At 46.8% G+C, this 25075-nt stretch overlaps 1 protein-coding gene across 5 annotated transcripts in view; it reads left to right on the top strand.

Moving 5' to 3' along the window:
* Positions 1-23429, top strand: part of LOC125431459 (transmembrane 4 L6 family member 1-like) — a 30141-nt gene extending 6712 nt beyond the window's left edge. The window contains exons 2-7 of one of the 5 annotated variants that reach the window (XR_007244304.1): positions 8952-9135; positions 13538-13603; positions 16227-16372; positions 19752-19938; positions 22461-22534; positions 22772-23429. Coding sequence is in view for 4 of the 5 variants with exons in the window: in XM_048494271.1 (XP_048350228.1) it covers positions 8962-9135; positions 13538-13603; positions 16227-16372; positions 19752-19938; positions 22461-22481 (594 nt within the window). In the remaining variant the exon portion in view is untranslated. Of the gene's footprint in view, positions 1-8951; positions 9136-13537; positions 13604-14815; positions 14882-16226; positions 16373-19751; positions 19939-22460; positions 22596-22763 lie in introns of those variants that run through there. The other 4 variants (XM_048494271.1, XM_048494270.1, XM_048494267.1 and 1 more) reach the window with 4 other exon arrangements.
* The last annotated feature ends 1646 nt before the right edge of the window (positions 23430-25075 follow it).

Raw genomic sequence — 25075 nt, 5'->3', positions numbered from 1 at the left:
CATATGATATTTTACATGGACATTACACATGCCAACCACAGGTACCCTATGTCCTTGATAATCCGTAAGTGGTAAGTCACAAGATTGAATGTCCAAATCACCCTGTGGGCAAAATGTTTTATAAGTGTCCCATGAAACGATGGAGAATGCTGACCCAGAATCCACTTCCATCACACAAGGGACATCCTGGATCTTCACAGTCACCGACAACTTACGCTGAATCTCGGGTTGCACGTGGTTAATTACATCAGCTGCGTAAACACCATCACACTGCTCATGTGGGGGTTGGCCAGTCAAGCCAGCTACATGGGGACAGCAAGGTGCATCCACAGAGTGTGTAGCAGATGAGCCGGGAACATGTCTTCTTGGTCCCTGATGCCTTTTTTCTCTGCACACTCTCCCAATATGCCCCCAACGTTTACAACAGAAACATTGTGCCTCTTTAAATTTACACCTTTCTCTCTCATGGGGCCCACCACAACTCATACATTTCTCTGTTAACATCCTCCCCCTCTGTTGTGGTGGTCTTCCCATCTTCATTGCACCATGCTGCAGTCTCTGAATTTCACCATTACCCGGGTCTACAGTCCCACTGCCAGCTGTTTGCAATCTCTGTGGGCTCCTGGCTTGTCGCACCTCCCGAGTAGAGGCTGCAGCAAGTTCAAAATTCAAGGCTTCTTGGTATGCCGTTTGAAAAGTCAAGTCTGTCTTTGCCAGCAGCAACTTTTGCAATGGTGCCTCTCTCAGGCCACAGACCAGACGATCCCTTAACATTTCTTCCAAATTGGAGAAATTACATTGTTGTGCCAACCGCCGTAAGACTGCAACATAATCTGCAATGCTTTCAGTCCCCTCCTGATCACGTTTATAAAAAACACTCCGTCTAGCTATTTCTGACGGTTGGGGAATGAAATGGTTCCTTAATGCAGTCAGTATTTCTACAAGCGGTGTTGCTGATAAGTCTCTTGGCGCTATCAATGCTGAGGCGAGGTCAAACACCCCTTCACCACAGAGGCTCAAAAACACGGCTCTTTTCCTTTCTGGGTCTGTTATGCCATTTGCCAGAAGATAAAATTCCAATCGGGCCTCATAACTCTGCCACTTCAAAGGAAACTCCAAATTAAACTGTTCCAGCTGCCCTTGAAAGGCCATAATTTACTCACAGTCCTTGCTTCACAAAACTTGCTAGACTCGTCATAAGTTTATCCTCGTCGCCAATTGTCATGTCTCAAGAAACAGGAGTCGGAGGAACAAAACATAGTACTTTATTCCATAGCTGCTACTCACACATAGCTTAAAATCACTCTGCAGCTGTGCTCAATATAACACACTTACTAATTACCAATTACAGTGCAACAGCTGCAGACTCTTAAAACCATACAATACATTACAGTTGGACACTGATAATTACTGTATTTTGGAGCGCCGTATCTTAATGGGTTTTTAGTAATTTGGGTAAATGGAGCCTATATTATATATATTTATATTCTGTATTCTGTTTAGGTGCTCTATTTGTTATATTTTGTTGTAATTATGTTGTACACCGCCCAGAGGGCGGTATATAAACTCAACAACAACAACAACAACAACAACAACAACAACAACAACAACAACAACAACAACAACAACAACAACAACAACAACAACAACAGTAATAATTTCTGTCCTAGGTGATATTTAACTAATTCCTAAGAAAATATATGGAGGTCAAAAGTCAGGTCAAGTCATAGACCACTTATGGAGACCCCCCACAGGGTTTTCAAGGCAAGAGAGGTCGAATCCCCACTACCGTCTTAGCCAGGTTTCAGAACAAAAACTAACCAGGTTTGAGGGACGACCTCCTCGGTCGAATCCCCACTACCATCTTAGCCAGGTTTCAGAACACAAACGACCTCAAACCTGGTTAGTTTGTGTTCTGAAACCTGGCTAAGACGGTAGTGGGGATTCGACCAGGGAGGTCGTCCCTCAAACCTGGTTAGTTTGTGTTCTGAAACCTGGCTAAGACGGTAGTGGGGATTCGACCAGAGATTCAGAGGTGGTTTCTGTTGCCTGCCTCTGCATTGCAACCCTGGATTTCCTTGCTAGTCTCCTGCTATCCAGGGCTGACCCTACTTATGTTCTGAGATCTGACAAGATTGAGCTAAAATTAAAAAGAAAAATAAGAAAAAACTTGTAAATGTCTCTGAATTTGGGGGGGGGGAATGCAACAGGCAGGAAAATTTGGTGAGAACCTTGAGGCAACTATTGATGAAGGGAGCTTGCCTGAACTAGCCGCTTATCAGCTGCGCACCCAAAGATGGGGTGAGGATGGGGAGAGGTCTCCCTGGATGCTGAACAGTATTCAGAAGAACCGTAGTTGCTATACAGGACCAGGGGACGTTGATGGGGCTCACCATCTCTGGGCACTATTCTGTGCAGAAACTCACTTCTAGCTTTTTTTCTGACCCTCAGGTGACAAACATGTTATTCTTGCCACTCTCACTGGAATAGTCGTGGTTGTGGTAATTTTTAGTAAAAAAAAGGCCTCCTGAGACAGTAAGGAGAAGGTGGGTGTGGCCTAGTGGTTAAGTATAGCACTAAAACCTGGGTTTGGATTCTTTCCTCGGTTATGGAAAGGTCACTGGGTGACGGTTATGGAAAGGTCACTGGGTGACCTTGGGCCCTTCACAATCTCTCAGGCTAACCTACCGACACGTGGTGGTTGTAGTGAGGATTAAATGGAATAACAGGAAATGATTAAATGGAACAGCAGGAAATGATGTGACAACCTCCTTGGGGTTCCGGATTAGGAAGAAATGCTAAATAAAATACAAAATACTGTAAAATATTAATACTAACCCTGTTACTATTACTACTACTACTACTACTACTTTTAATAATAATAATTTTTTGAAGAGAAAAAAGTATACGGGTGAGTGCCCCTGCGCATTTTCTGAAACCACGCTTTGTGCCAAGGTTTGCTCTCTGGATTGGAAAAAAAAATCCTGGCAAAGCAGACTTTCAGAGGAGAGGAGAGATTATTATTACTTGCTGCCAGAGATGTTGCAGCCTCTTGTATTCTGCAAATTGCCTGCACTGTTTTCTCCTCGGCAGACCAAACGTCTTGTGCATGAAGCACATCAGATCATTATTTTGACCACTGCAAGAAGTCAGCCGCCCACATAATGAGGTGTCAGTGAGGATCTTGGACATTACCAGACAGGCTGTTGAGGATGAAAAGTGCTCTTCCAATAGCTGCAACTCCTGTAAATAGCTGCAATTCCTACTAAAGTTGCTTGGGCTGCACACATCAAGGCACCTTCTACTGACTCGGACCATTGATCCAGCCAGTTCAGCCTTTTCTTCTCAGAGCCTTGGGCTGAGGTCTTTCCCCTTACCTGCTACCTGATCCTTTCATCTGGAGAGGCTGGGTATTGAACCTGGGACCTTCTGCATGCCAAGCAGAGGCTCTACCACTGAGCCTTGGCCCCTCTCTACTGGTCCATCAAGGTCAGTAGTAGGAGCAGTGACGGGCAAGAACTCTCCAGGGTCACCTACGACCTGGTCTTCTTCACTGGAGATACCAGTGGATGGGAGCAGCAGTGGCGTAGTGGTTTGATTCCCAGCTCTGCCGCTTGAGTTGTGGAGGCTTATCTGGGGAATTCAGATTAGCCTGTACACTCCCACACATGCCAGCTGGGTGACCTTGGGCTAGTCACAGCTTCTCGGAGCTCTCTCAGCCCCACCCACCTCACAGGGTGTTTGTTGTGAGGGGGGAAGGGCAAGGAGATTGTAAGCCCCTTTGAGTCTCCTGCAGGAAAGAAAGAGGGGGGATATACATCAAAACTCTTCTTCCTCTTCTTCTACCTGGGAGTTTCAGATGCTCAACCACTGAGCCACAGTCCCTCTTCCTGGATGAAACTGCCTTAAACCAAGTCAGACTACTGGTCTGTCAAGGCCAGCATTGTCTCCTCTGATTGGATGTGGTTCTCTAAGGTCCCATGACCATTTATTTTCACATCACCTGCTATTTGATACTTATAATTGGAGATGCTTTGATTATGTGTTCCTGCATTGCAGGGGGTTGGACTTGATGGCCCTTGCGGTCTCTTCCAACGTTATGATTCTACGATGCTACAGATTGTGGCAAGAGCTTTCTGCATGCAAAGAGATGCTACATCACTGTTCCATGACCCGTCCCCCATTAAATGGAACAGATAATAGCCAGCATCTGGAGGAGCAGCAGTGGCGTAGGAGGTTAATAGCTCGTGTATCTAATCTGGAGGAACCGGGTTTGATTCCTCGCTCTGCCACCTGAGCTGTGGAGGCTTATCTGGGGAATTCAGATTAGCCTGTACACTCCCACACACGCCAGCTGGGTGACCTTAGGCTAGTCACAGCTTCTCGGAGCTCTCTCAGCCCCACCTACCTCACAGGGTGTTTGTTGTGAGGGGGGAAGGGCAAGGAGATTGTAACCCCCTTTGAGTCTCCTGCAGGAGAGAAAGGGGGGATATAAATCCAAACTCCTCCTCCTCCTCCTCCTCCTCCTCCTCCTCCTCCTCCTCCTCCTCCTTCTTCTTCTTCTTCTTCTTCTTCTTCTTCTTCTTCTTCTTCTTCTTCTTCTTCTTCTTCTTCTTCTTCTTCTTCTAGCATTTGGATGGGAGATCTCCAAGGAACACTAGGTCCTTGACCCTGTCTTTGAGTGTTCCTTGCCTTGAAAACCCTACAGAGTTGCCATAGGTCAGGTGTAACTCAATGGCAAAGAGAGAAAGAGAGAGATAGGAAACTAGCAACACCATGATGTCAAACCATATATCTTAATCTACTAGACATGCCCTTGGAGGGAAAATTAGTGAGGGAGACTCAGGGTTATTCCTTTTGGTGGTAGTCATGAAATCACTGCAAGATTCCATATTCAAATCTGATTTCCATGAGAGGGTCTCCTGTTTTGTTTTTTTAAATATTAAGAAGGCACTATTTTGAATCCAGACTAAATTATCTCCTAATGGAAGGGGAGGGGAGAATTTTGGGAGCCTGTCTGAGTCCCCTCTGGTGAGAAAAGTGGGGTATAAATGAAATCAACACATAAACAAATAACCCCAGGGTAGAAAGGTACTGTCAGTTGCAATGTAAAATATTCTACCAATAGATGGTGCTCTAGGATTTTCTTGTGACTGCCTTCGAACATTTTAATTTCTGAGACTTCTTTTTCCTGAGCACAAAGCACAAATCCCCCACAACGGCTGTATTAAGAGGAGAAGCGTTAGGTTTCGGGAAAAGTTAGGTTTTAAGACAATACTTATCAGGAAACCCAAGACCGGGGGCCCATGGACAGCATGATGACTGCCAACACCTTATCTGGCACCCACCATGTGTTTTTAGAGACATTTTGCCTTCTGTTGGAGAAAAAAGTATAAATTATCTGAATCAGGGGTCTTCAACATAGTGTCCTTGGGTGTCATGGTGCCCGTCAAGTGTTTTTAGAAAGTGGGAGGAGCTAGGTGGGAGTGACAATGTGCCCTTCCTGACATTTCATGGTTGGCTGTGCCTCCTGCGGCAGCCATTTTGTGATTGTGCCTACTGCCCTGTGTCAGAATACCAAAGATGCCCATGGGCTCAAAAAGGTTGGGGACATTTGATCTAAAGAAATGAAATGTCTACAACAGATGAAGAACAGGGTGACTTTTCCGTGGTGTTTTGTTATCCTGCTCTTGTTCCAAGAAGCTCAGGATGCGTCTACATCTCCCCTCTCATATTTTATCCTCACAACGTTCCCGTGAGGCAAATTAGGCTGAGAGAGATGGATCAAAGTCACCAGCAAGCTGCATAGCTGAGTCATCTTCATGCGACGCTACACTTCCAGATCTTTATTTTATTTTATTTATTATTTAGTTTTCTATGCCGCCCTATCCCCAGGGGGCTCTGGGCGGTGTACAACATAAAATTCCATCATAATTACAAGCAAACAAAAGGAGCACAGACTAGATACCGATAAATAGTTTACACATCATATAGGCTCCAACAATTATAAAATGGGATCATTGAATCCCTTTAAAATTCCCTTAAAAACAGCGGTTAATTCAACAAGAGGCGTCCAGCGAAAACCCATTTTTAAAACCCTCCCCAAGAGGGAGGAATGGCGGGTCCCATCGCTGGGAGGAATGGCGGGTCTTCATGCAACGCTGCACTATACTAACCCTTGACATTAATGCACTTAGAGGAGAGACCACCAGTGCAATGGTTCTGCCTGTTGCCTACGTGTGATCACTGGCTCATGAACATGTAGGGTTGCCAAGTCTGGGCTGGAAAATTCCCGGAAATTTGGGGGGATGGAGCTTGGAGGGGGGGGGTTTGGGGAGAGGAGAGGAGAGGAGAGGAGAGAGACCTCAGTGGGTAATAATGTCACAATGAAGCCATTTTCTCAAAAGCAGTGGTGTATCTGCTTCTAGTCACGTGGGGGGCGCAAAACCAGCCCCCCACGTGACCAGGAAGTCCTGCTGTCTCATCGTTTTCGCATGCCTTGACCCCATCCGAGTCCCACCCCTTCCTGCTCCCCAAGCCCCACCCCCTGGTCTCAGTGCTTATAAAAGAAGGTCTCCGAGGCCGGGACTGCAGTCTCTTCGAGCCTGCCCGGTGGGGAGGTCAGAAGAGACTCCCAGCTGCCGGCTGGGAGCTCAGCCGGCAGGGGGAGTCTGTTGGGGGGGGAGGTGGGCACCCTAGCCCTTGCCCATGTCCATGGTGACATGGGCGGGTTCTAGGACAGTGGGGGTGGAGCCTGTGGCATCAGGGACGGAGCTAGGGTGGTGGGGGCAGAGAGGGGTGGCAGAGCCTGCCGGGGCATCCTAGAGACAATTTGTCTCCGGGCGTCAGTTACTCCTGGTACACTTCTGCTCAAAAGGAATGGATCTTTGCAGTCTGGCCATCAGCTATAATTGCATATAGAGTTGAGGTGATGGGCTGGGAATAGCAGAGGAATTGGAGGGATTTTTTTGGGTGGGTAATACTTGACCAGATCCTGAAGTGCCCTTAGGTCCCAAGGAGCAGAGCCCAGGGCCTGCCTGGGCTCCAAGGAGGTGGGAGAGAAAGCAGATGGCACACTGCGCAACTGAACTATATGCTAGTTCAGAAGTACTGGATGCTGAGTTCTGGGAGATGGGATGTTTTATAGGGAGGAATGGGCCCTCTGGTGATGCAAATAGACCTTTAATCTCTCAAGACAAAGAGAGGAGAGACAAGAGAGAGACATAATACTTAAGTATTGGGACGTTAGTCTAATGGGTTGTGTACTTGGCTTAAGTGGCTAAGCTGGGGAAGGTAGCTGATTAAATTACAGTTGTAAAGAAGTGACAATGTAAATGAGGTGGTCTTTAGAGAGAAGTTAGTCAGAGGAAGAAATCAGGATTAGAGTTGAGCTGGCAGGACCAGCTTGGAGCAAATACATTAGTAAATTCTTTATCTTCAGTAAAGTCAATAGACCAGGGCTAGAGATGGGAATGCTTTCCACCCACAGCAGAAGGCATTGCTTCACCTTAATTCACCTTCAGGAAGGGCGTGAGGCAGTTATTTTGCAAGGCAGAGATGAGAGAGGGCAAGACCAGACAAGATATTCTGTCCTTGTGGGTACACTAGCTAATGCACAGAATGGGCTCCCCATCTTGGTACTGTACTGCTAGGCACCTCAAGTGTGTCAGGAAGGGTAAAGCTGGAAGACAGGGCTCCCCCAACCCACCATGGGTCAGTCTGACAACACAGTGCTCTAAAAGAGATTCTTCATTAAAGACATCTACTACCAGAAGCATAGCTGGGCAGAAAAACAGCTTTCTACAGGCAAAAAAACAGCTTTCTGCCGGGTGAAAATGGTCCAAGCTGGTGGAGCGGGGCCAGGCCTAGTGAGGCTGGGTGGGGTGAGGGGGAAGGGGGTCGGGGTCAGGGTGATTTTTGTGCCTCCAGGCGTGTGCCCAGTGTAACACGCACCCAGTGGTGGGATCCAAAAAAATTAGTGACAGGTTCCCATGGTGGTGGGATTCAAACAGTGGCGTCGCGCCAATGGGGCTGGGCGGGGCACAATGGGGGCGTGGCCGGGCATTCGGGGGCGGGGCATTAATAATTTCTCTGTTACTATAGAAAGCTCTTACTGTAAAAAAAAAGTTCCTAATTTCCAGCTGGTATCTTTCTGGCCATAATTTGAACTCATTATAGCAAGTCCTATCGTCTACTGCCAACAGAAACAACTACTTCTCCTCTAATTGACTGCCTGTCAAATACTAAATGCTTTCAAATACTTAATTTTGTTTCTAGAAATCAAAAGAAGGATACTTTCCTTAAACAAGGAACTTTACCATATTACTAAAACATGTTTTTAAAACAGCCCAACAGGGAGAATTATCCCGTTTTCTACCTTCGCTAACCAGCCACATAGGAAAGAACAGGACTTTATGATTTTTGGACCTAATGGAGTTTCTAACGGAAAAGCAGACCCAATTAGTAACCCTCTCTTGGCACACACAAATAATTAGTAACCCACTCTTGGGAACTGGTGAGAACCTGCTGGATCCCACCTCTGCACGGACCCCGCTCCCCCTTGTAACTCCGCCACTGACTACTACTATTATGATCTTTCATCCTATCTATAATTTTTTGGAAGGGCAGTGTTAGTATAGTTGGCTGTGCTTTTACATGTAACAGATTTTTTGTGGTATGTTGATTGGCTTTTGACTGGTGGTTTGCTTTCATGCTTTCTGTTAGCTGCTTAGTGTAAAGCTAAAAGGGGAATAAAAAAATGTATCTACAATATGATAAATGGTGTTTACGTTTTCAGAAAGCCTTTTGTTTCATTAGTAGCTCCTACAGAGTCTTCCCCCCTCCTTTTTTTAAAAAAGACATCCACCAGTTTCAGAAGCCCCGTGTTTATTTCTATAATGCACATTTGATAAGTGTTTTTTTCTTACTTTTATGCCCCATTTACTTCCCAGGGGGTGCTCCATGATGTGTACAAGCAAATGTTCCAGATGCATTGGGATTTCCCTGTTTCCTCTCTCTATCTGTGCGATTGTCTCCAATCTTCTCCTCTATTTCCCCAACGGACAAGTATTAGAAGCCAACAGGATCACCGACCTGGTCTGGTTTTTCCATGGCATTCTGGGAGCTGGAATATTGGTAAGAAAAGTCTTCCCTGGTTATGTGAGTGGTCCCCAACAGAGTGTTTGTGAACCCTGAGGTGGCCACTAACATATTACCCGGTGCTCCCTCGATTCTACCTCAAAGAATCTCTTTCCCCTCCTTTTATAACATCAGTGGATCCTGCCGTCCCCCCCTCCCTCTTTTTAGGAGATTTGATTGTAGGTGCCATCTGTTATGCTGATTTAGTGTGCTGCGTTTTAAGGGGGTGGGGTTTATTTTATATAGAGCCAAATTAATTAATATTTAACTTATTTTAGTCTTGATTTTATTGTGCTCTATTTATGCTTGTTGTTCACTGCCCTGAGCCCTCCGGGGGAGAGCGATCGATCGATCGATAGATCGATCGATAGATAGATAGATAGATAGATAGATAGATAGATAGATAGATAGATAGATAGATAGATAGATAGATAGATAGATAGATAGATAGATAAAAGGGCCAGTACTGTTTTTCCTCCATCCAATTTGAGTAGGGGATGCTTCAGAAGACCCAGTAAGCATTATGGCTGGGTTTATAGGAAGCACCCATTCCTATACAGCTGCCCCTATCATAAGAGGACATTTGGCTTTGAATCTCCCAAGAGTTTGTGATTGCCCCCTCCCGGAGGTGTATCTAGGGAAAATGTAGCCCGGTGCAAAATCTGAGTTTTCCGCCCTTCCCCACCATGACCAAACAGCTTTTTTTGCACCAGGTCTTGAAGTCAGTGTATGGACCCAGAGGGAAGGAGGAGGGGTGTGGGGGGCAATTTTCCATCTCCGGGTGACTAAATGGCTGCAGCCCGGGGACATTTGACCACATATGTCCCCCTGAGTGGATACGCCTCTGCTCCCTTCATAGTATCTACTTTGTGACTGATGCAGCCTGACAGCTACTGTGTGGTGGCGGCAAAACTACCCTTTCTCAAAATTCCCAAAGTGCCCTCTGGCTGAACAAGCTGCGAACATCTGCTTTGGTATGTTTTGGTATTTCTGTGAGGCTTCCTCAAGATCACCTCTTAAATTGTATGTCTGCACAAGATACACTTTATTTTGCTTTAACTGAAGTTTGAGGACAGGCATTGAATTTTCTGTTATAGAGATCCCCCCCCACACACACACACACACATATCTGAGGCCCGCATATGCAGAACAGTGCTCTTTCAATCCACTTTGCAGCTGGATTTTACTGTGCAGAACAGAAAAATCCACTTGCAAACAATTGTGAAAGCGGATTGAAAGTGTGTTAATGCATTTGCAAAAGGGGCCTGAGATATAGGCAAACTATTTTTTAAAAAAACCTCTCATGAATATTTTACTTAGGCCTTTGTAGGAGGCAAAACCTGATACATTTGGAAGTCTGCAGAGAAAACGTCACTATTATATAGGTCCCTTTAAAAAAAAATAGCTGTAATGTAGATAATGAAAAAGCAAAAGATGTAAACAAAAGAAGTCTGCATTTAAGCTCTCATTCAGTACAGGACAGTTTCTGAACAGATCGAAATAAGAACAGCCAAAGGTCAGGATGACAGACGTCATGTTTATACACAAAGAACAGTGAGGGAAGAGGCGTTCCCATCGATCTTCTAAATCACTGATTTGTGGCGCTCTGTGACTAGTTATTGACCTATAAAGTAGTGTTATGATAAAAGCGTACTTCGCCTTTGAAATAAAGAGCATTTGCACCATAGTTTACCGCTGAGTGTCTCGCAGTTTGTACTTGAATTCTGTAGGGATGGCTGTAGATATATGTGAGCCCTCAGATCTAGGTTTCTCCATACCTCATTCTGTAGTACCTTCTCTTCCCCCCTTGTCTTATTCATCTTCCTGTCCCCATCGCTGCTTCACCAAAGGGAGCTAAGCGTGATTCCTCTTGAACTCTTTCTAGCACTTTCAGGACATAAAAGAAGTGCTCCACTACTTGAAGAAACCTTCCTGTGGCAAAAGGCAAGATAGCAGGGATTTCTGAGGCAATCTAGGGTGGGAAATACACGGACATTTTGGGATGGAGCTTAAGGAGAACAGAATTTGGGCAGGGACTTTAAAAGAGTGTAATGCCAGAGAATCCACATTCCAGAGTGGCCATTTTCTGGAGACCTATGGCTTTTGCGAAAAGAACAAAAAAATATCGATATAACATAGAAATGTCAATTAGTTAGACAGATAAATGTATAGATATTATATATAAAATTGTCTTGTGACAACCAGGAGTGGCCCAGAAATGGGGGCAGACAAGCCGCACAGCAGGCAGTAGGAGACCCCACTACCAGCGAAGAGTCCCAAGGAAAACACTTCATGCTTAATGGGTCAGCAACTGGCCCAAGATTACCCTGAAAGTGTAATGGCAAATGGGAACCTGGTCTGGAGTGGAGTAGAAAGTGTAATGGCAAATGGGAACCTGGTCTGGAGTGGAGTAGAAAGTTTAATGGATTATTTTACATGGGAAGCATGGCTAAGAAGGTCTAGACTCCCAGGGTCTGCAACCTGCTGATCTCCAGATGTTCATGGGGTTCAAATCCATCAGTCCCAATTGGCCATGCTGGCAGGGGCTGATGGGATTTGTGGTCCATGAACATTTGGAGAGCCGCAGGTTGCAGACCCCTATCTTAAGCCCACTCTTCCCCAAAGAAGGGATCAAGAGCCTGCCTGACCAGCCCCAAGCATGAGTGGCCAAGCTGGGTGGCTGACCAAGGTGAGACTGGGTCCCTCGTCACAGTGAAGGCAGGTTGGTGTATCCTGTCCCTCACTGCAGTAAGCCCTCGTCCTCTGGGTCACACCATTAAGGTAGAGCCAGCTGATCCCAAGAAGTGATGGAAAAGAAAGTGAGATCAGGGTGTAGGCAAAATCACCCCTCACCATTTTCTGAGGCTCTTTCTGGGGGAGACCTATAAAAGGAGAGAGATTCAAGGGCATTACGGACACAGATTTCATCCCAGCTCAGATGGAGCCTGACAATAAAACCAGCAGGCCAAATTTTCAGTTCAGTCTCTAGTTTCCATTTTCGCTTTATAGATCAAGCAGACTTTCTTTAAAAAAATTTTAAGCAGTAGACAGACCTTATTCATTTAGAAATTCATCCTTTACCCAAAAAGTATTTCAAAAGCCATTACAAAGCTGTTCTGGGAACTGGGTTAGTGCTGATAACATCACAGGCACTAGCTAATAGGTGCTTGTCATAGCCTGCAAGACTAGTTGATGTAGAATTCCCATTGGCTCCCAGTTGAGTTCTGAATCGTCTTCAAGGTGTTGGTGATAACCTTTAAGGCTTTACGCGGCCTGGTACCCTCGTACCTTCGGTACCCTCGTACCTGGTACCCTGGTACCGTCTGACCCCGCATGTCCCAGTTCGGCCTCTGCGTTCAGCGGAGGCCAATATTTTGGTGGTCCATGGCCCTTCAATGATGTGGCTGGCCTCCACTAGGGCCAGGGCCTTTACAGTCCTGGCCCCTGCCTGGTGGAACACTCTTCCTCCAACTGTCTGGGCCCTGCGGTACCTTGGAGAGTTCCACAGGGCCTGTAAGACCGAGCTGTTCCACCCGGCCTTTGGAGAAGCCAGCCACTGATGGTGCCCCTCCTTCCCTTTTTGTCATCTGCAGCCTTTTACATCTTGGGCCTTTCTGTTCCCTCCTCAGAGGGACCTTTAGATTGCCGGTCGCCATGTTTTGTGTGCTGTTTTAAACGGTTTTAATGTGAGATTTAGAGCCCTAATTTTATTATATTGAATATTATATATATTTATTGAATATGCTGTTGTTATTTTAGATTATATTAGTTGTTGTACACCACCCAGAGCCCTCTGGGGGTGGGCGGTATAAAAGCCGAATAAATAATTCCTTCCTTCCTTCCTTCCTTCCTTCCTTCCTTCCTTCCTTCCTTCCTTCCTTCCTTCCTTCCTTCCTTCCTTCCTTCCTTCCTTCCTTCCTTCCTTCCTTCCTTCCTTTCCCTTCCTTCCTTCCTTCCTTCCTTCCTTCCTTCCTTCCTTCCTTCCTTCCTTCCTTCCTTCCTTCCTTCCTTCCTTCCTTCCTTCCTTCCTTCCTTCCTTCCTTCCTTCCTTCCTTCCTTCCTTCCTTCCTTCCTTCCTTCCTTCCTTGGAGAGAATCTCAAATCTGTCTTCATCTTGATGTCACTTCCTTCATTGTGAAGCTTCATGTGAGGGGAGCCCACTCCTTGAAATAACAAGATCTGGGAGCTGGGTTCCAATCCAACCTCCTATTTCTGGCATGAGGAGAGAGATTTTTTTTTTCTGGGGCCACTGTTGCCTCCAAAAAGAAGCATATCGGCAGCTGAGAGGAGGATCGGGTTCACTCCTAGCTTCATTGTGTGTATGAGAAAAACCTGCTTGGGAGCAAACTGCTGAAAAGCAGGAAATAACAGAAAACGTTTCTTTCTTTTTCCCCCTCAGATACTCTTGCCGGCATTTATGATGTTGGGCGCAGGCGGAGAAGGATGTTGCACTAACAGATGTGGAGTAAGCATCTTCACTCATTAATGGAGGACATCAATTCTTAAACGGGAGATGGTGATAAGATAAGTGAAATAGGCAAGCTAGAAGGGGCCCACTTTTCCCTCCGTGAACTGGCAAAGACCTCTGCTTTGCCTTAGAAACTGGAGTTAGGGAATTCTGTCACACTCAAGCATAAGCATAAGCATAAGCATTTTATTGTCATTGTGCACGCACAACGAAATTTACAGCAGCATTCCTCGATGCACACAATTTCAGACTCATACATCATCCTCACTTCCCCTTCCTCCACCCATCCCTACACAGCCCCAAATACATCAATATGAAGCAGCGGAGTTTAGCATAGCCACAGCTCTAGAGTAGAAGCTGTCTCTAAGCCTCTTTGTCCTAGTTCTGAGAGCCCTGTATCGTCTGCCAGATGGTAACAGTTTGAAAAGAGAGTGTGCTGGATGAGACGGGTCCCTCAGAATATTTTGGGCTTTATTTAGGCTTCGGGAATTATAGATTTCTTCCAAGGAGGGAAGAGGGCAGCCGATAATCCTTTGTGCAGTAGTGATCACCCTTTGGAGCGCCTTCCTATTCGCCACTGTGCAACTGGAGAACCATACACAGATGCAGTAGGTTAAGACACTCTCTATAGCACAGCGGTAAAAAGGACACCAGAAGTTTTCCATCTAGTTGTTGCTTCCTTAAAAGTCTCAGAAAGTACAGTCTTTGCTGGGCTTTCTTAACCACCGCGGCAGTCTGTACGCCCCAGGTCAAGTCCTCTTTAATCATAACGCCCAGAAATTTAAAACTAGCCACCCGCTCCACTTGATCTCCATTTATAGTCAAGGGCTGAATTTCTGAGCTTCCTTCCTTCCTTCCTTCCCTTCCTTCTCTTCCTTCCTTCCTTCCTTGGAGAGGAATCTCAAATCTGTCTTCATCTTGATGTCACTTCCTTCATTTGTGAGAGCTTCATGTGAGGGGAGCTCCACTCCCTTTGAAATAACAAGATCTGGGGAGCTGGGTTCCAATCCAACCTCCTATTTCTGGCATGAGGAGAGAGATTTTTTTTTTCTGGGGCCACTGTTGCCTCCAAAAAGAAGCATATCGGCAGCTGAGAGGAGGATCGGGTTCACTCCTAGCTTCATTGTGTGTATGAGAAAAACCTGCTTGGGAGCAAACTGCTGAAAAGCAGGAAATAACAGAAAACGTTTCTTTCTTTTTCCCCCTCAGATACTCTTGCCGGCATTTATGATGTTGGGCGCAGGCGGAGAAGGATGTTGCACTAACAGATGTGGAGTAAGCATCTTCACTCATTAATGGAGGACATCAATTCTTAAACGGGAGATGGTGATAAGATAAGTGAAATAGGCAAGCTAGAAGGGGCCCACTTTTCCCTCCGTGAACTGGCAAAGACCTCTGCTTTGCCTTAGAAACTGGAGTTAGGGAATTCTGTCACACTCAAGTAGCCCTTTCAGACGTCACATTCAGTATATGTGTACTGGGAGCCCAACTGTAATATAGGAAGCTACCTGTGATTGGTTCATGTGTACCACAGCTGTGTGCACAGCAAAATATTAATGCTGCCCTGTTCAGTCAACATAGCAATTGCTCATTTTGGGAGAATCACTGTGGTGTAGTGGTTAAGAGCAGGAGGACTCTAATCTGGAGAACTGGGTTGGATTCCCCATTCCTCCACCTGAGCAGCAGATTCTAATCTGGTGAACTGGATTTGGTTCCTCGCTCCTACACATGAAGACTGCTGGGTGACCTTGGGCTAATCACAGTTCTGTCAGAACTCTCAGTCCCACCTACCTCACAAGAGGGCTTTCCGCACTGACAGAGTTGTACTGGTTTCTATCTAGGTTCACCTCAGTGTATCCGCACTGCAACCGAGCTCAACGTTGTTTTGTCTCAGTTCCCCCCCCCTCAGAATTGCGACATCCCTGTCGCAGTTATGAACTGCACCTTTCTGCTGGAACAAGGTCGATACCCTTCGAAGCTTCGAAGTGCGGATGCATCGAAATGACACCTCATCCGTTCAACCAATCAGGAGCCGCTTTTGTGGCATGCGCAGAACGGGAGAGTTGTGGTGGGCATGTAACTGTAAACTGTAAAAACTGTAAAAAAAAAAGAACACTCCCGTTTCCCGTGGTAACACAAGCTCCAATCACGATCGAGGAGCGAAACAGGCACCAAGATGATCCCGCCCACTTAGCTCGGTTCCAGGGGGCCAAGTAAGTTGCTGTGTGGACAGCCTGGAATCGCCCCCTACTGAAGGGAACCGAGTTGACCTTAGCTCCCTTCTGTAGTGTGGAAAGCCCCACGGTGTCTGTTGTGGGGAGAGGAAGGGGAAAGGAGCTTGTAAGCCACCTTGATTCTCCTTAACAGGAGAGAAAGGTGGGGTATAAATCCAAACTCCTCTTTCTCCTCCTCCTCGTCTTCTTCTTCCACTTCTCCTGGTACACCAGCACATAAGCTCTGCAAAAGGCTTCTGACCCTTGTCTAGAACCATCAAACAATAAACCAGGCAGGGTGCTTACCTTGTTTCCCCCCTTCCTTTCCAGAGATATTATTGTTGATGTCCTTAATGTCCTTCCAGATTCCTAATAAGACTAACAGATTCACCTTCTTTCCCCTTTAGATGCTGCTCTCTGTCCTCTTTGCTGCGTTGGGAGCCTCAGGTGGCATATACTGCGTGATCATCTCATTCTTGGGGTTGATTTTTGGTCCTCTTTGTGACATTGGCAACGAAGTATACGTCTACCCTTTCAGGAACGACAGCTTCGCGTGAGTAGAACTGAGGCCCACTGTGCAGCCTGTGCTCAGAAGGGGTACACTCTGCCAGCAGCAGGGACAGTTACCAGGTCGGCCAACTATAGGGAGGGGCCGTGGCTGAGTTTGGCAGGGAGAAGGTCCCAGTCCTATCCCCAAACTGATAGTAAGTGATGTGAGAGACTTCTTACTTGGGGCCTTGCAGAGTTGCTGCCCACCTGAGTAGACAGTACTCACTTTAATGAGTCAATGGTCTGTTTCAGATAAGGCAGCTTTGTCTGACCAATAATAAAGTGCTATGGGATGGAATGTCTGGGGACGAACCCTCCACCAATAGGGGAGCAGGACTCACTTATTGGTGGAGGGTTCGTCCTTGGACATTCCATCCCCGCCCCAGAGCAGTGACGCCTAGCCCTTTCACCCTTTCCCCACCCCACCCCACCCCAGAAAGCTCTCCTGGCCTTCCCACCCACCCACAGCGACCACCCCGACCCCGAACAAGCCCTCCTCGCCAACCCCCCGCTCATTCTCTCCCACCCCCTAAAGACAAGGCAGACTGAGGCCCCCACAAGCCTTCCCATACCTCTGCCCACATTCTCCCCCTCCCCCCAAAGACAAGCTGGGAAAACCCAATCCCTACCTGTCTTCACCCTCCACCCTATCTAGGCCCACTGTATTTCTTACCCTATAACCGTGGTGGCGAACCTTTGGCACTCCAGATGTTATGGACTACAATTCCCATCAGCCCCTTCCAGCATGACCAATTTGCCATGCTGGCAGGGGCTGATGGGAATTGTAGTCCATAACATCTGGAATGCCAAAGGTTCACCACCACTGCCCTATAATGTAGCAGACCAGGTGCTCGGGAGCAGCAGCAGCAGCAGCAGCAGCAGAAGACCATTGCTTTCACATCCTGCATGTGAGCTCCCAAACGTACCTGGTGGGCCACTGCGAGTAGCAGAGTGTTGGACTAGATGGACTCTGGTCTGATCCAGCTGGCTTGTTCTTATGTTCTTATAGTGGGCTTTACTGCTAGTTTGTTCATGGGCTCACCCCTTCTCCAGTTCGTCGGGCTCAGGGGTCTGCAACCTGCGGCTCAACCAGCATGCTGACAGGGGCTGATGGGAATTGTAGTTCATGAACATCTGGAGAGCCGCAGGTTGCAGACCCCTGGTCTGGCTGCTCCTTCCCTACCAGCTGGAGCAAGCCAGGAGTCCAGGTGTGCAGGGAGTGAGCGGGCAAAGTGACGGAATGACTATGTGGCGAGAGAACAACATGGAAGGAGTCCCACCAGTGTCATATGCTAAATCTCTGCACATGTCAGCATGAAACAGCTTTCATCAAGTTCTGAGGGAAACGGGTATAAGCTGCAGGGTTATCAAATTGTGCAAAATCCTCTTCAGAATTAGAAAACTGCAGAATTCACTTTTGGCCTTGCAAATACTTCCAAACAGGGCAGAAATCTTTCCCTGCCCTACAGAGTCTTGCAAATTTAAATGTTTCACCAAGTGCATCGTTGTTGACATTTTTGCAGTATCTAAGCCTTGAGTTATCTCTCCCTCTGAGGTTGTGGTGTCCTGAGGGAGACTTTTATCTTTTTGCCAGTGCAAGCTTGGAAGATGCATAGTTTTCCTTTTGTGATGAATGTTCCTTTGTATAGATGGTCGGAAATGATGTCTCAGCCATATGAGTTTCACAGAGCAAAGGTTGGGATGTCTCAACCGTATGAGTTTAACAGAGCAAATGTGGCGGCGTCTTTTTCTTTGGAAGTTTTTAAAAAGAGGTTGGATGGCCACCTGTCGGGAATGCTTTGATTGTGTGCTCCTGCACACAATTCCAGGGGGTTGGACTTGATTGCCCTTGCGGTCTCTTCCAACTCTATGATTCTATGATTTAATATTGAGACCATAATCTTTATAGTGACAAATTACAATAGAGGAGAGAAATAGGTTAAAAATTAATCCCTCCCATCCTGAAAACTCAGATTTAGGATTAGGGGAAAGGTATGCTGAGAAGCTCTTAGGATTTGTGTAATTTAAGAACATAAGAACATAAGAACTGGCCTGCTGGATCAGACCAGAGTCCATCTAGTCCAGCACTCTGCTACTCGCAGTGGCCCACCAGGTGCCTTTGGGAGCTCACATGCAGGATGTGAAAGCAATGGCCTTCTGCTGCTGCTGCTCCTGAGCACCTGGTCTGCTAAGGCATTTGCAATCTGAGATCAAGGAGGATCAAGATTGGTAGCCATAGATCGACTTCTCCTCCATAAATCTGTCCAAGCCCTTTTTAAAGCTATCCAGGTTAGTGGCCATCACCACCTCCTGTGGCAGCATATTCCAAACACCAATCACACGTTGTGTGAAGAAGTGTTTCCTTTTATTAGTCCTAATTCTTTCCCCCAGCATTTTCAATGAATGCCCCCTGGTTCCAGTATTGTGAGAAAGAGAGAAAAAATTTTCTCTGTCCACATTTTCTACCCCATGCATAATTTTATAGACTTCAATCATATCCCCCCTCAGACGCCTCCTCTCCAAACTAAAGAGTCCCAAACTTGCATTGGGTAAACCATTGATTTGCAAAATGTGTGCTGGAATACGTTGCAACAGGACTCATTTACTCCGTGAGAAATAAAGGCATTGAATAAATTAAAAGCTCCTGAAAGCTCTAAGTATCTACCTTTGAAAGAAAGTGTCTGTTATTTCTCTGCAAGAGTCAGCGCACTGGGCCTACCATATTTCATTCTGAAGGCAAATTCCAAACAGAAACTCATGAAGAAACGTCTCAAATCTAGTGGGTGATGGATTTCAAAAAAATGAAGTTTTCTAATAAAACCCAGGGGAAAGGTGGCATGGTATAGCCCTATCTTGTCACATCTCACAAGCTAAGCATGGTCAATACTCATATGGGAGACCACCAAGGGCAGCTGTGGAGAGGGGGGCAATGGAAAACCACTTCTGCTTCTTGATAGCCCCTTGCTGGGGTCTCTCAAGTGGCTTGTGACTTGACAACATATAAGTACAAGAAGAAGAAGAAGAGTTTGGATTTATATCCCCCATTTCTCTCCTGTAGGAGACTCAAAGGGGCTTACAATCTCCTTACCCTTCCCCCCTCACAACAAACACCCTGTGAGGTAGGTGGGGCTGAGAGAGCTCAGAGAAGCTGTGACTAGCCCAAGGTCACCCAGCTGGCGTGTGTGGGAGTGTACAGGCTAATCTGAATTCCCCAGATAAGTCTCCACAGCTCAGGCGGCAGAACTGGGAATCAAACCCGGTTCCTCCAGATTAAATACATGAGCTCTTAACCTCCTACGCCACTGCTGCTCCCTGGCGCACCTGGCCCAACTACACCAACTACAACTGTAATAAAACCCATTTTTAATTCCTCTCTTTTGTAGAGATAACTATTTGTTTAACCAGACAATGTGGTCCATTTGCAAGAAGCCGGAAAACATCATCCTTTGGAACGTGGTTTTGTTTTCCCTCCTGCTGGCCATCGGCACACTGGAAGCCATCCTTTGCCTCATCCAAGTCGTGAATGGGCTGTCTGGGTTCGTGTGTGGCACCTGTCTCAGGAAAAAAAAGGTCAGTGCATGGGAGAACGGAAGGCGGACAGGAATATGTTCTGTAGCTTCTATTTCCCCTGTGTTGCATGGGCAAAGTCACTGGAGGTCTCTTTCACATCTTGCCTCATCTGGGCCTTAAGAGCATAAGAACAAGCCAGCTGGATCAAACCAGAGTCCGTCTAGTCCAGCTCTCTGCTACTCGCAGTGGCCTTCTTAGGGGTAGGGTGACATGATGGCCACGTTTAAATTTTTGAAGGGATGCTTGTTGAAGATAGAGTAAGCTTGTTTTCTGCTACTCCAGAGACTAGGACAATGAGTAATGGATTCAAAGTACAGAAAAGAGATTTCACCTAAACATTAGGAAGAACTCCCTGACAGTAAGGGCTGTTCGATAGTGAAATACACTGCCTCGGAAGATGATGGAGTCTCCTTCTTTGGAGGTTTTTAAGCGAAGCAAGCCTTTATTGGCATAGGCAACAGTACAACAATAATAAAAAAATGGATTAAAAAGCATATACAAAACAGGAAATAAATGTTAGGTCCAAGGAAATCTACTGGCATTTGGTAATTTCCAGGAGAAAGTCTGCCACTATCATACAGAGAGAAGGATCAGGGTTGTCCAACAAGTAGTGTAATCTAATTAAATCGGGGAGATGGGGTAAATGTAAAGGAGTAAGATTCACATACTTGGATCTGATTTCCTTGAATCTGAGACAGTGTAGTAATTGGTGGGCCAGAGATTCAACTGAGCCATCGTTACATGGGCACAATCTTTTAGCCTTTTCTTGCTTATTAAATCTGCCATGCAACAAGGCAGAAGGCATAACATTAAACCTGGCGAGCATTATGGCTCTCCTTTGAACGGGGTTTATTAAGCAATACAGGTAGTGTGCCAAGTGGCCCTGTTCAAATGGGAGAGAAAAATACAGGGGGGAACACATTTTCTTGGCTGCGGTGATTGGGGTAGAGAACAGGAGGTTTTTAAGCAGAGACTGGATGGCCATCTGGCAGGAGTGCTTTGATTGTATGCTTTGATTGTGCACGGCAGGGGTTTGGACTCAGTGGTTCTTGTGGTCTCTTCCAACTCTATGCACACAACCATTCACCTACAACAGAGGTGTAGTTGGGCCAGAGAGCGCCAGGTGCACACTCTGTGTCCCCCACCCCACCCCTTACCTTAGTGCAGCCTGGAAAAGCGGCCTGTTCACTTCAGGCTGAAAACGGCCTTGTGGGAACTACATTTCCCATGAGATCCTGGGGCTCTCAAGGTCTCCTGGGAAGTGTAGTTCCCACCAGGCCATTTCAGCCTGAAGGGAACAGGCCGCTTCTCCAGCCTGCACTGTTTGACAAAGGTAAGTGGCGGGGGCGCCACAGGAAGGGGACAAGAGGGGGGGCACCGCGGGGGCAATTTTCCACCCCCCCAGAGGCACAACCAGTGCAACGCGCGCACCCTGGCCCCCTGGTAGCTCCGCCTCTGACCTACAGCTAGCTTTAGGACCAAATAACACATTTGAAATTCTAATGACTTAACTCCATCATCAAGTTAAATTTGATTTTTCAGTGGATTCGGTAATCAGCCTTAATGAGAAAGATGGACTATAAATGAAGCATGGGTTAAGAGCCATCCACTCTTTATCTGGTGAAACTGGATTTGTTTCCCTTCTTCTTCACATGAAGCCTGCTGGGTGACCTTGGACCTGTCACAGTTCTCTCAGAACTCTCTCAACCCCACCTACCTCACAAAGTGCCTGTCGTGAGGAGGGGAAGAAAGGAGTCTGTAAGCCATTTTGAAGAAGAAGAAGAAGAAGAAGAAGAAGAAGAAGAAGAAGAAGAAGAAGAAGAAGAAGAAGAAGAAGAAGAAGAGGAGGAGGAGGAGGAGGAGGAGGAGGAGGAGGAGGAGGAGGAGGAGTAGATTTAATATCCCCCCCTTTCCCTGCAGGAGACTCAAGGGGGGGTTATAATCTCCTTGCCTCTTCCCCTCGGCTGGCCACAACAAACACCCTGTGAGGTAGGTGGGGCTGAGAGAGCTCAGAAGAACTGTGACTAGCCCAAGGTCACCCAGCTGGCATGTGTGGGAGTGTACAGGCTAATCTGAATTCCCCAGATAAGCCTCCACAGATCAGGCGGCAGAGCGGGGAATCAAACCCGGTTCCTCCAGATTTGATATACAAGCTCTTAACCTCCTACACCACTGCTGCTCCTACAGTTGAGACTCCTTACAGTTGAGAAAAGCGGTGTATAAATCCAAACTCTTCCTCCTCCTCCTCCTTCAGTAAAGAGATTAAGCTCTCATTTTATTCTCACGAAACTTTCAAGCCTAATTATTCAGGGCCTACAAAGTGCTGGAGATACTGTTGGGTTTTTGGACAGCCTAGATATCAGCAGTTGGCTATTAACATAGAGAGGCTGATTTCAGTTATTCAAGCATTCCTATTTGACACTCTTGTTTCCCACAAAAGATATTCTCTAAGAAAATACAGATAAGTAGATATTGTTTATGTTAGTGAAGTAACTCATTCTTCCTTTTTTTGTTGTTTTCAGACGGATGTCGCAGGAATGTGATCAGCCTCCACAGGAGAAAAGCAACATCCGGCCAATGTATTGTCGAAGGCTTTCACAGCTGGATTCAACTGGTTGTTGTGGGTTTTCCGGGCTGTGTGGCCATGGTCTGGTAGATCTTGTTCCTAACATTTCATCTGCATCTGTGGCTGGCATCTTCAGAGGTGTATCACAGACAGAAGTCTGTTACACACTGTCACTCTATGATACACCTCTGAAGATGCCAGCCACAGATGCAGGCAAAATATTAGGAACAAGATCTACCAGACCATGGCCACACAGCCCGGAAAACCCACAACAACATCCGGCCAGTTCACATCCAGTCAGGGTTGTGTGTTTTTTCTGTACAGGAGTAGGAACAAAGACAGAATGGGTGCTCAGAACTACAAAATAATCCAGAATCTTTTTAAGTATAAAAAGAATCAAAACATAGTTGGATGTGTGTGATTAATCTAGTTTTTTCTGATATTATAGTATATATCAGTGATGGCAAATCTTTTAGAGACTGAGTGCCAGGGGCAGAGCAAGGGAAAACTGTGTCCAGGGCACATGTGTGCCCTGTGCCCCTGTCTGCCCCCGCCCTGCCCTGGAACGCCCTGAAACACCCCCATCACACTCCCTGGAACACCCTCACCACGCCCCTGCAGGGGCATGCGCCCAGTGCATTATGCACCCCTCGCCCCCTTGACACTATGCCACTGCCGAGGGCCCGGACTGGGGCAATGGTGCGCATGCCCACAAAGAGGGCTCTGAGTGCCACCTCTGGCACCCGTGCCATAGGTTCGCCACCACTGGTATATATTGTTTAATTTGTCTTTGCAATCAAGCAAATAAAAAAAGATGTGTGGGGGATTCTTTGCAATCCAGCAAAGAAAATGAACCACAGAGAAAGAGCTTAAAACTCAGGATTGCCCAAAAGAACTGACTAGCCGTTGGTTCATCAGAATATTTTAAAAAAGAAATGTCCCCTCCTCCCGAGTCAACATGATAATTCATTGCTGCCAGATGTGGTGGTAAGCTAGTTCGTTTCCTTTTTGGAAGAAGAATAAGAAGATATAAATCCAACTCCTCCTCCTCCTTCTCCCTCACAACAAACACCCTGTGAAGCAGGTGGGGCTGAGAGAGCTCTGAAAAACTGTGACTAGCCCAAAGTCACCCAGCTGGCGTGTGTTGGAGTGCACAGGCTAATCTTAGTTCCCCAGATAAGCCTCCACAGCTCAGGCGGCAGAGCTGGGAATCAAACCTGGTTCTCCAGATTAGAGTGCACTTGCTCTTAACCACTTGGCCACTGTGTAGTAGTTAAGAGGCAAATGTATAGAAAAATGCAGTGACAGAGCATCTCTTTCTTCGTGGGCAGAATGTCCCAGGTTCAGTCTCTGGTTTCTCCTGGCAAAGGGATCAAGTGACGGGAAAGACCTCTCACCTGAAGACCAATGGCCTGATTTAGAATGAAACTACTTTTCCATTCAATAGTCTCCAAAGTCCTTCTTCAGTTGCTGCTGTCAAGTGAGGCTAGATGGCAGAAACCAAAGCCAGGGCCTTCTTGGTTTAGAGCTCCTTCCCAGGGAGATTTGTCTGTCTCCCTCTATCGTTGTCTTCCACCAGCAGGTGAAGACTTTTTTCATCTGGCAAACCTCCAGCTAGGGCTGTATTATCCACAAGGCTGACTAGACTGAAGCCTAGGGGACCCTGCAGGCAGTGGTGGGATCCAAAAATTTTAGTAACAGGTTCCCATGGTGGTGGAATTCAAACTGTGGCGTAGCGCCAATGGGGCTGGGCGTGGTACGACAGGGGCGTGGCCGGGCATTCCGGGGATGGGGCATTCCTGGGCGGGGCTGTGGCAAGGACACAGCTGCTGCGCCGGTCCTTGGGCGGGAAACGAATGCACGCAGGCGCAGGCTGCCACGCACGCCGGTGCACCTCCTGCTAGACTGCTTCAAGTTCTGCACGCTACTGCTGAGAGGAGGGGCATAACTAAGGCAAAAATCACGTGGCAAAATCACCAATTAGTAACCCCCTCTCGGCACACACAAATAATTAGTAACCTACACTCGGGAACCCGTGAGAACCTGCTGGATCCCACCTCTGCCTGCAGGGACTATGAGCCTGTCAATTTTATTTTTTGCTGAGCCACCGTTACCAGCACCATATGCTGAGCAAACAGTCATTATGTAAAAAAACTGAGAAGTTACACTCGAAGTCAGCAGAGGTGTGATTTGAGTCAGTGGGGAGAGGGAGACCGAGGGCTGGCGTCAGAGTTGTGACGTCATGCCAATTCCTCCTTTATTACACCTCCATGAGCAATACAGTCTAACTAGGACCTTGATTCTGTGTGAGTGAGTAAAACTGTGAGTGAAATTCTTCTGGAGACCCTCAAAATGGATATAGGGCTACGTGCTGCAGTCTAGTACCTACCTTACCAGGATCAGGCTGTTAGTTGTAGTGGGGTAAAAGGCTGAAGTGCCGGAAGGGCCCCAAAGTACCCGGAAGCCTAGGGGCCCAGCCATGGGCCAATACGGCCCTGCCTCCAACAACAATATTGGATCTCCTCCTTCCAGGTTTTGGCATTGTCGGTTTATGTGTCTATATGTTTTTGT

Source organism: Sphaerodactylus townsendi, linkage group LG04, assembly GCF_021028975.2.
Source record: "Sphaerodactylus townsendi isolate TG3544 linkage group LG04, MPM_Stown_v2.3, whole genome shotgun sequence".
NCBI classification, from domain to species: Eukaryota; Metazoa; Chordata; class Lepidosauria; order Squamata; family Sphaerodactylidae; genus Sphaerodactylus; species Sphaerodactylus townsendi.
Note: the sequence above shows the minus strand (reverse complement) of the source record. Positions and strands in the feature narration are given on the sequence as shown.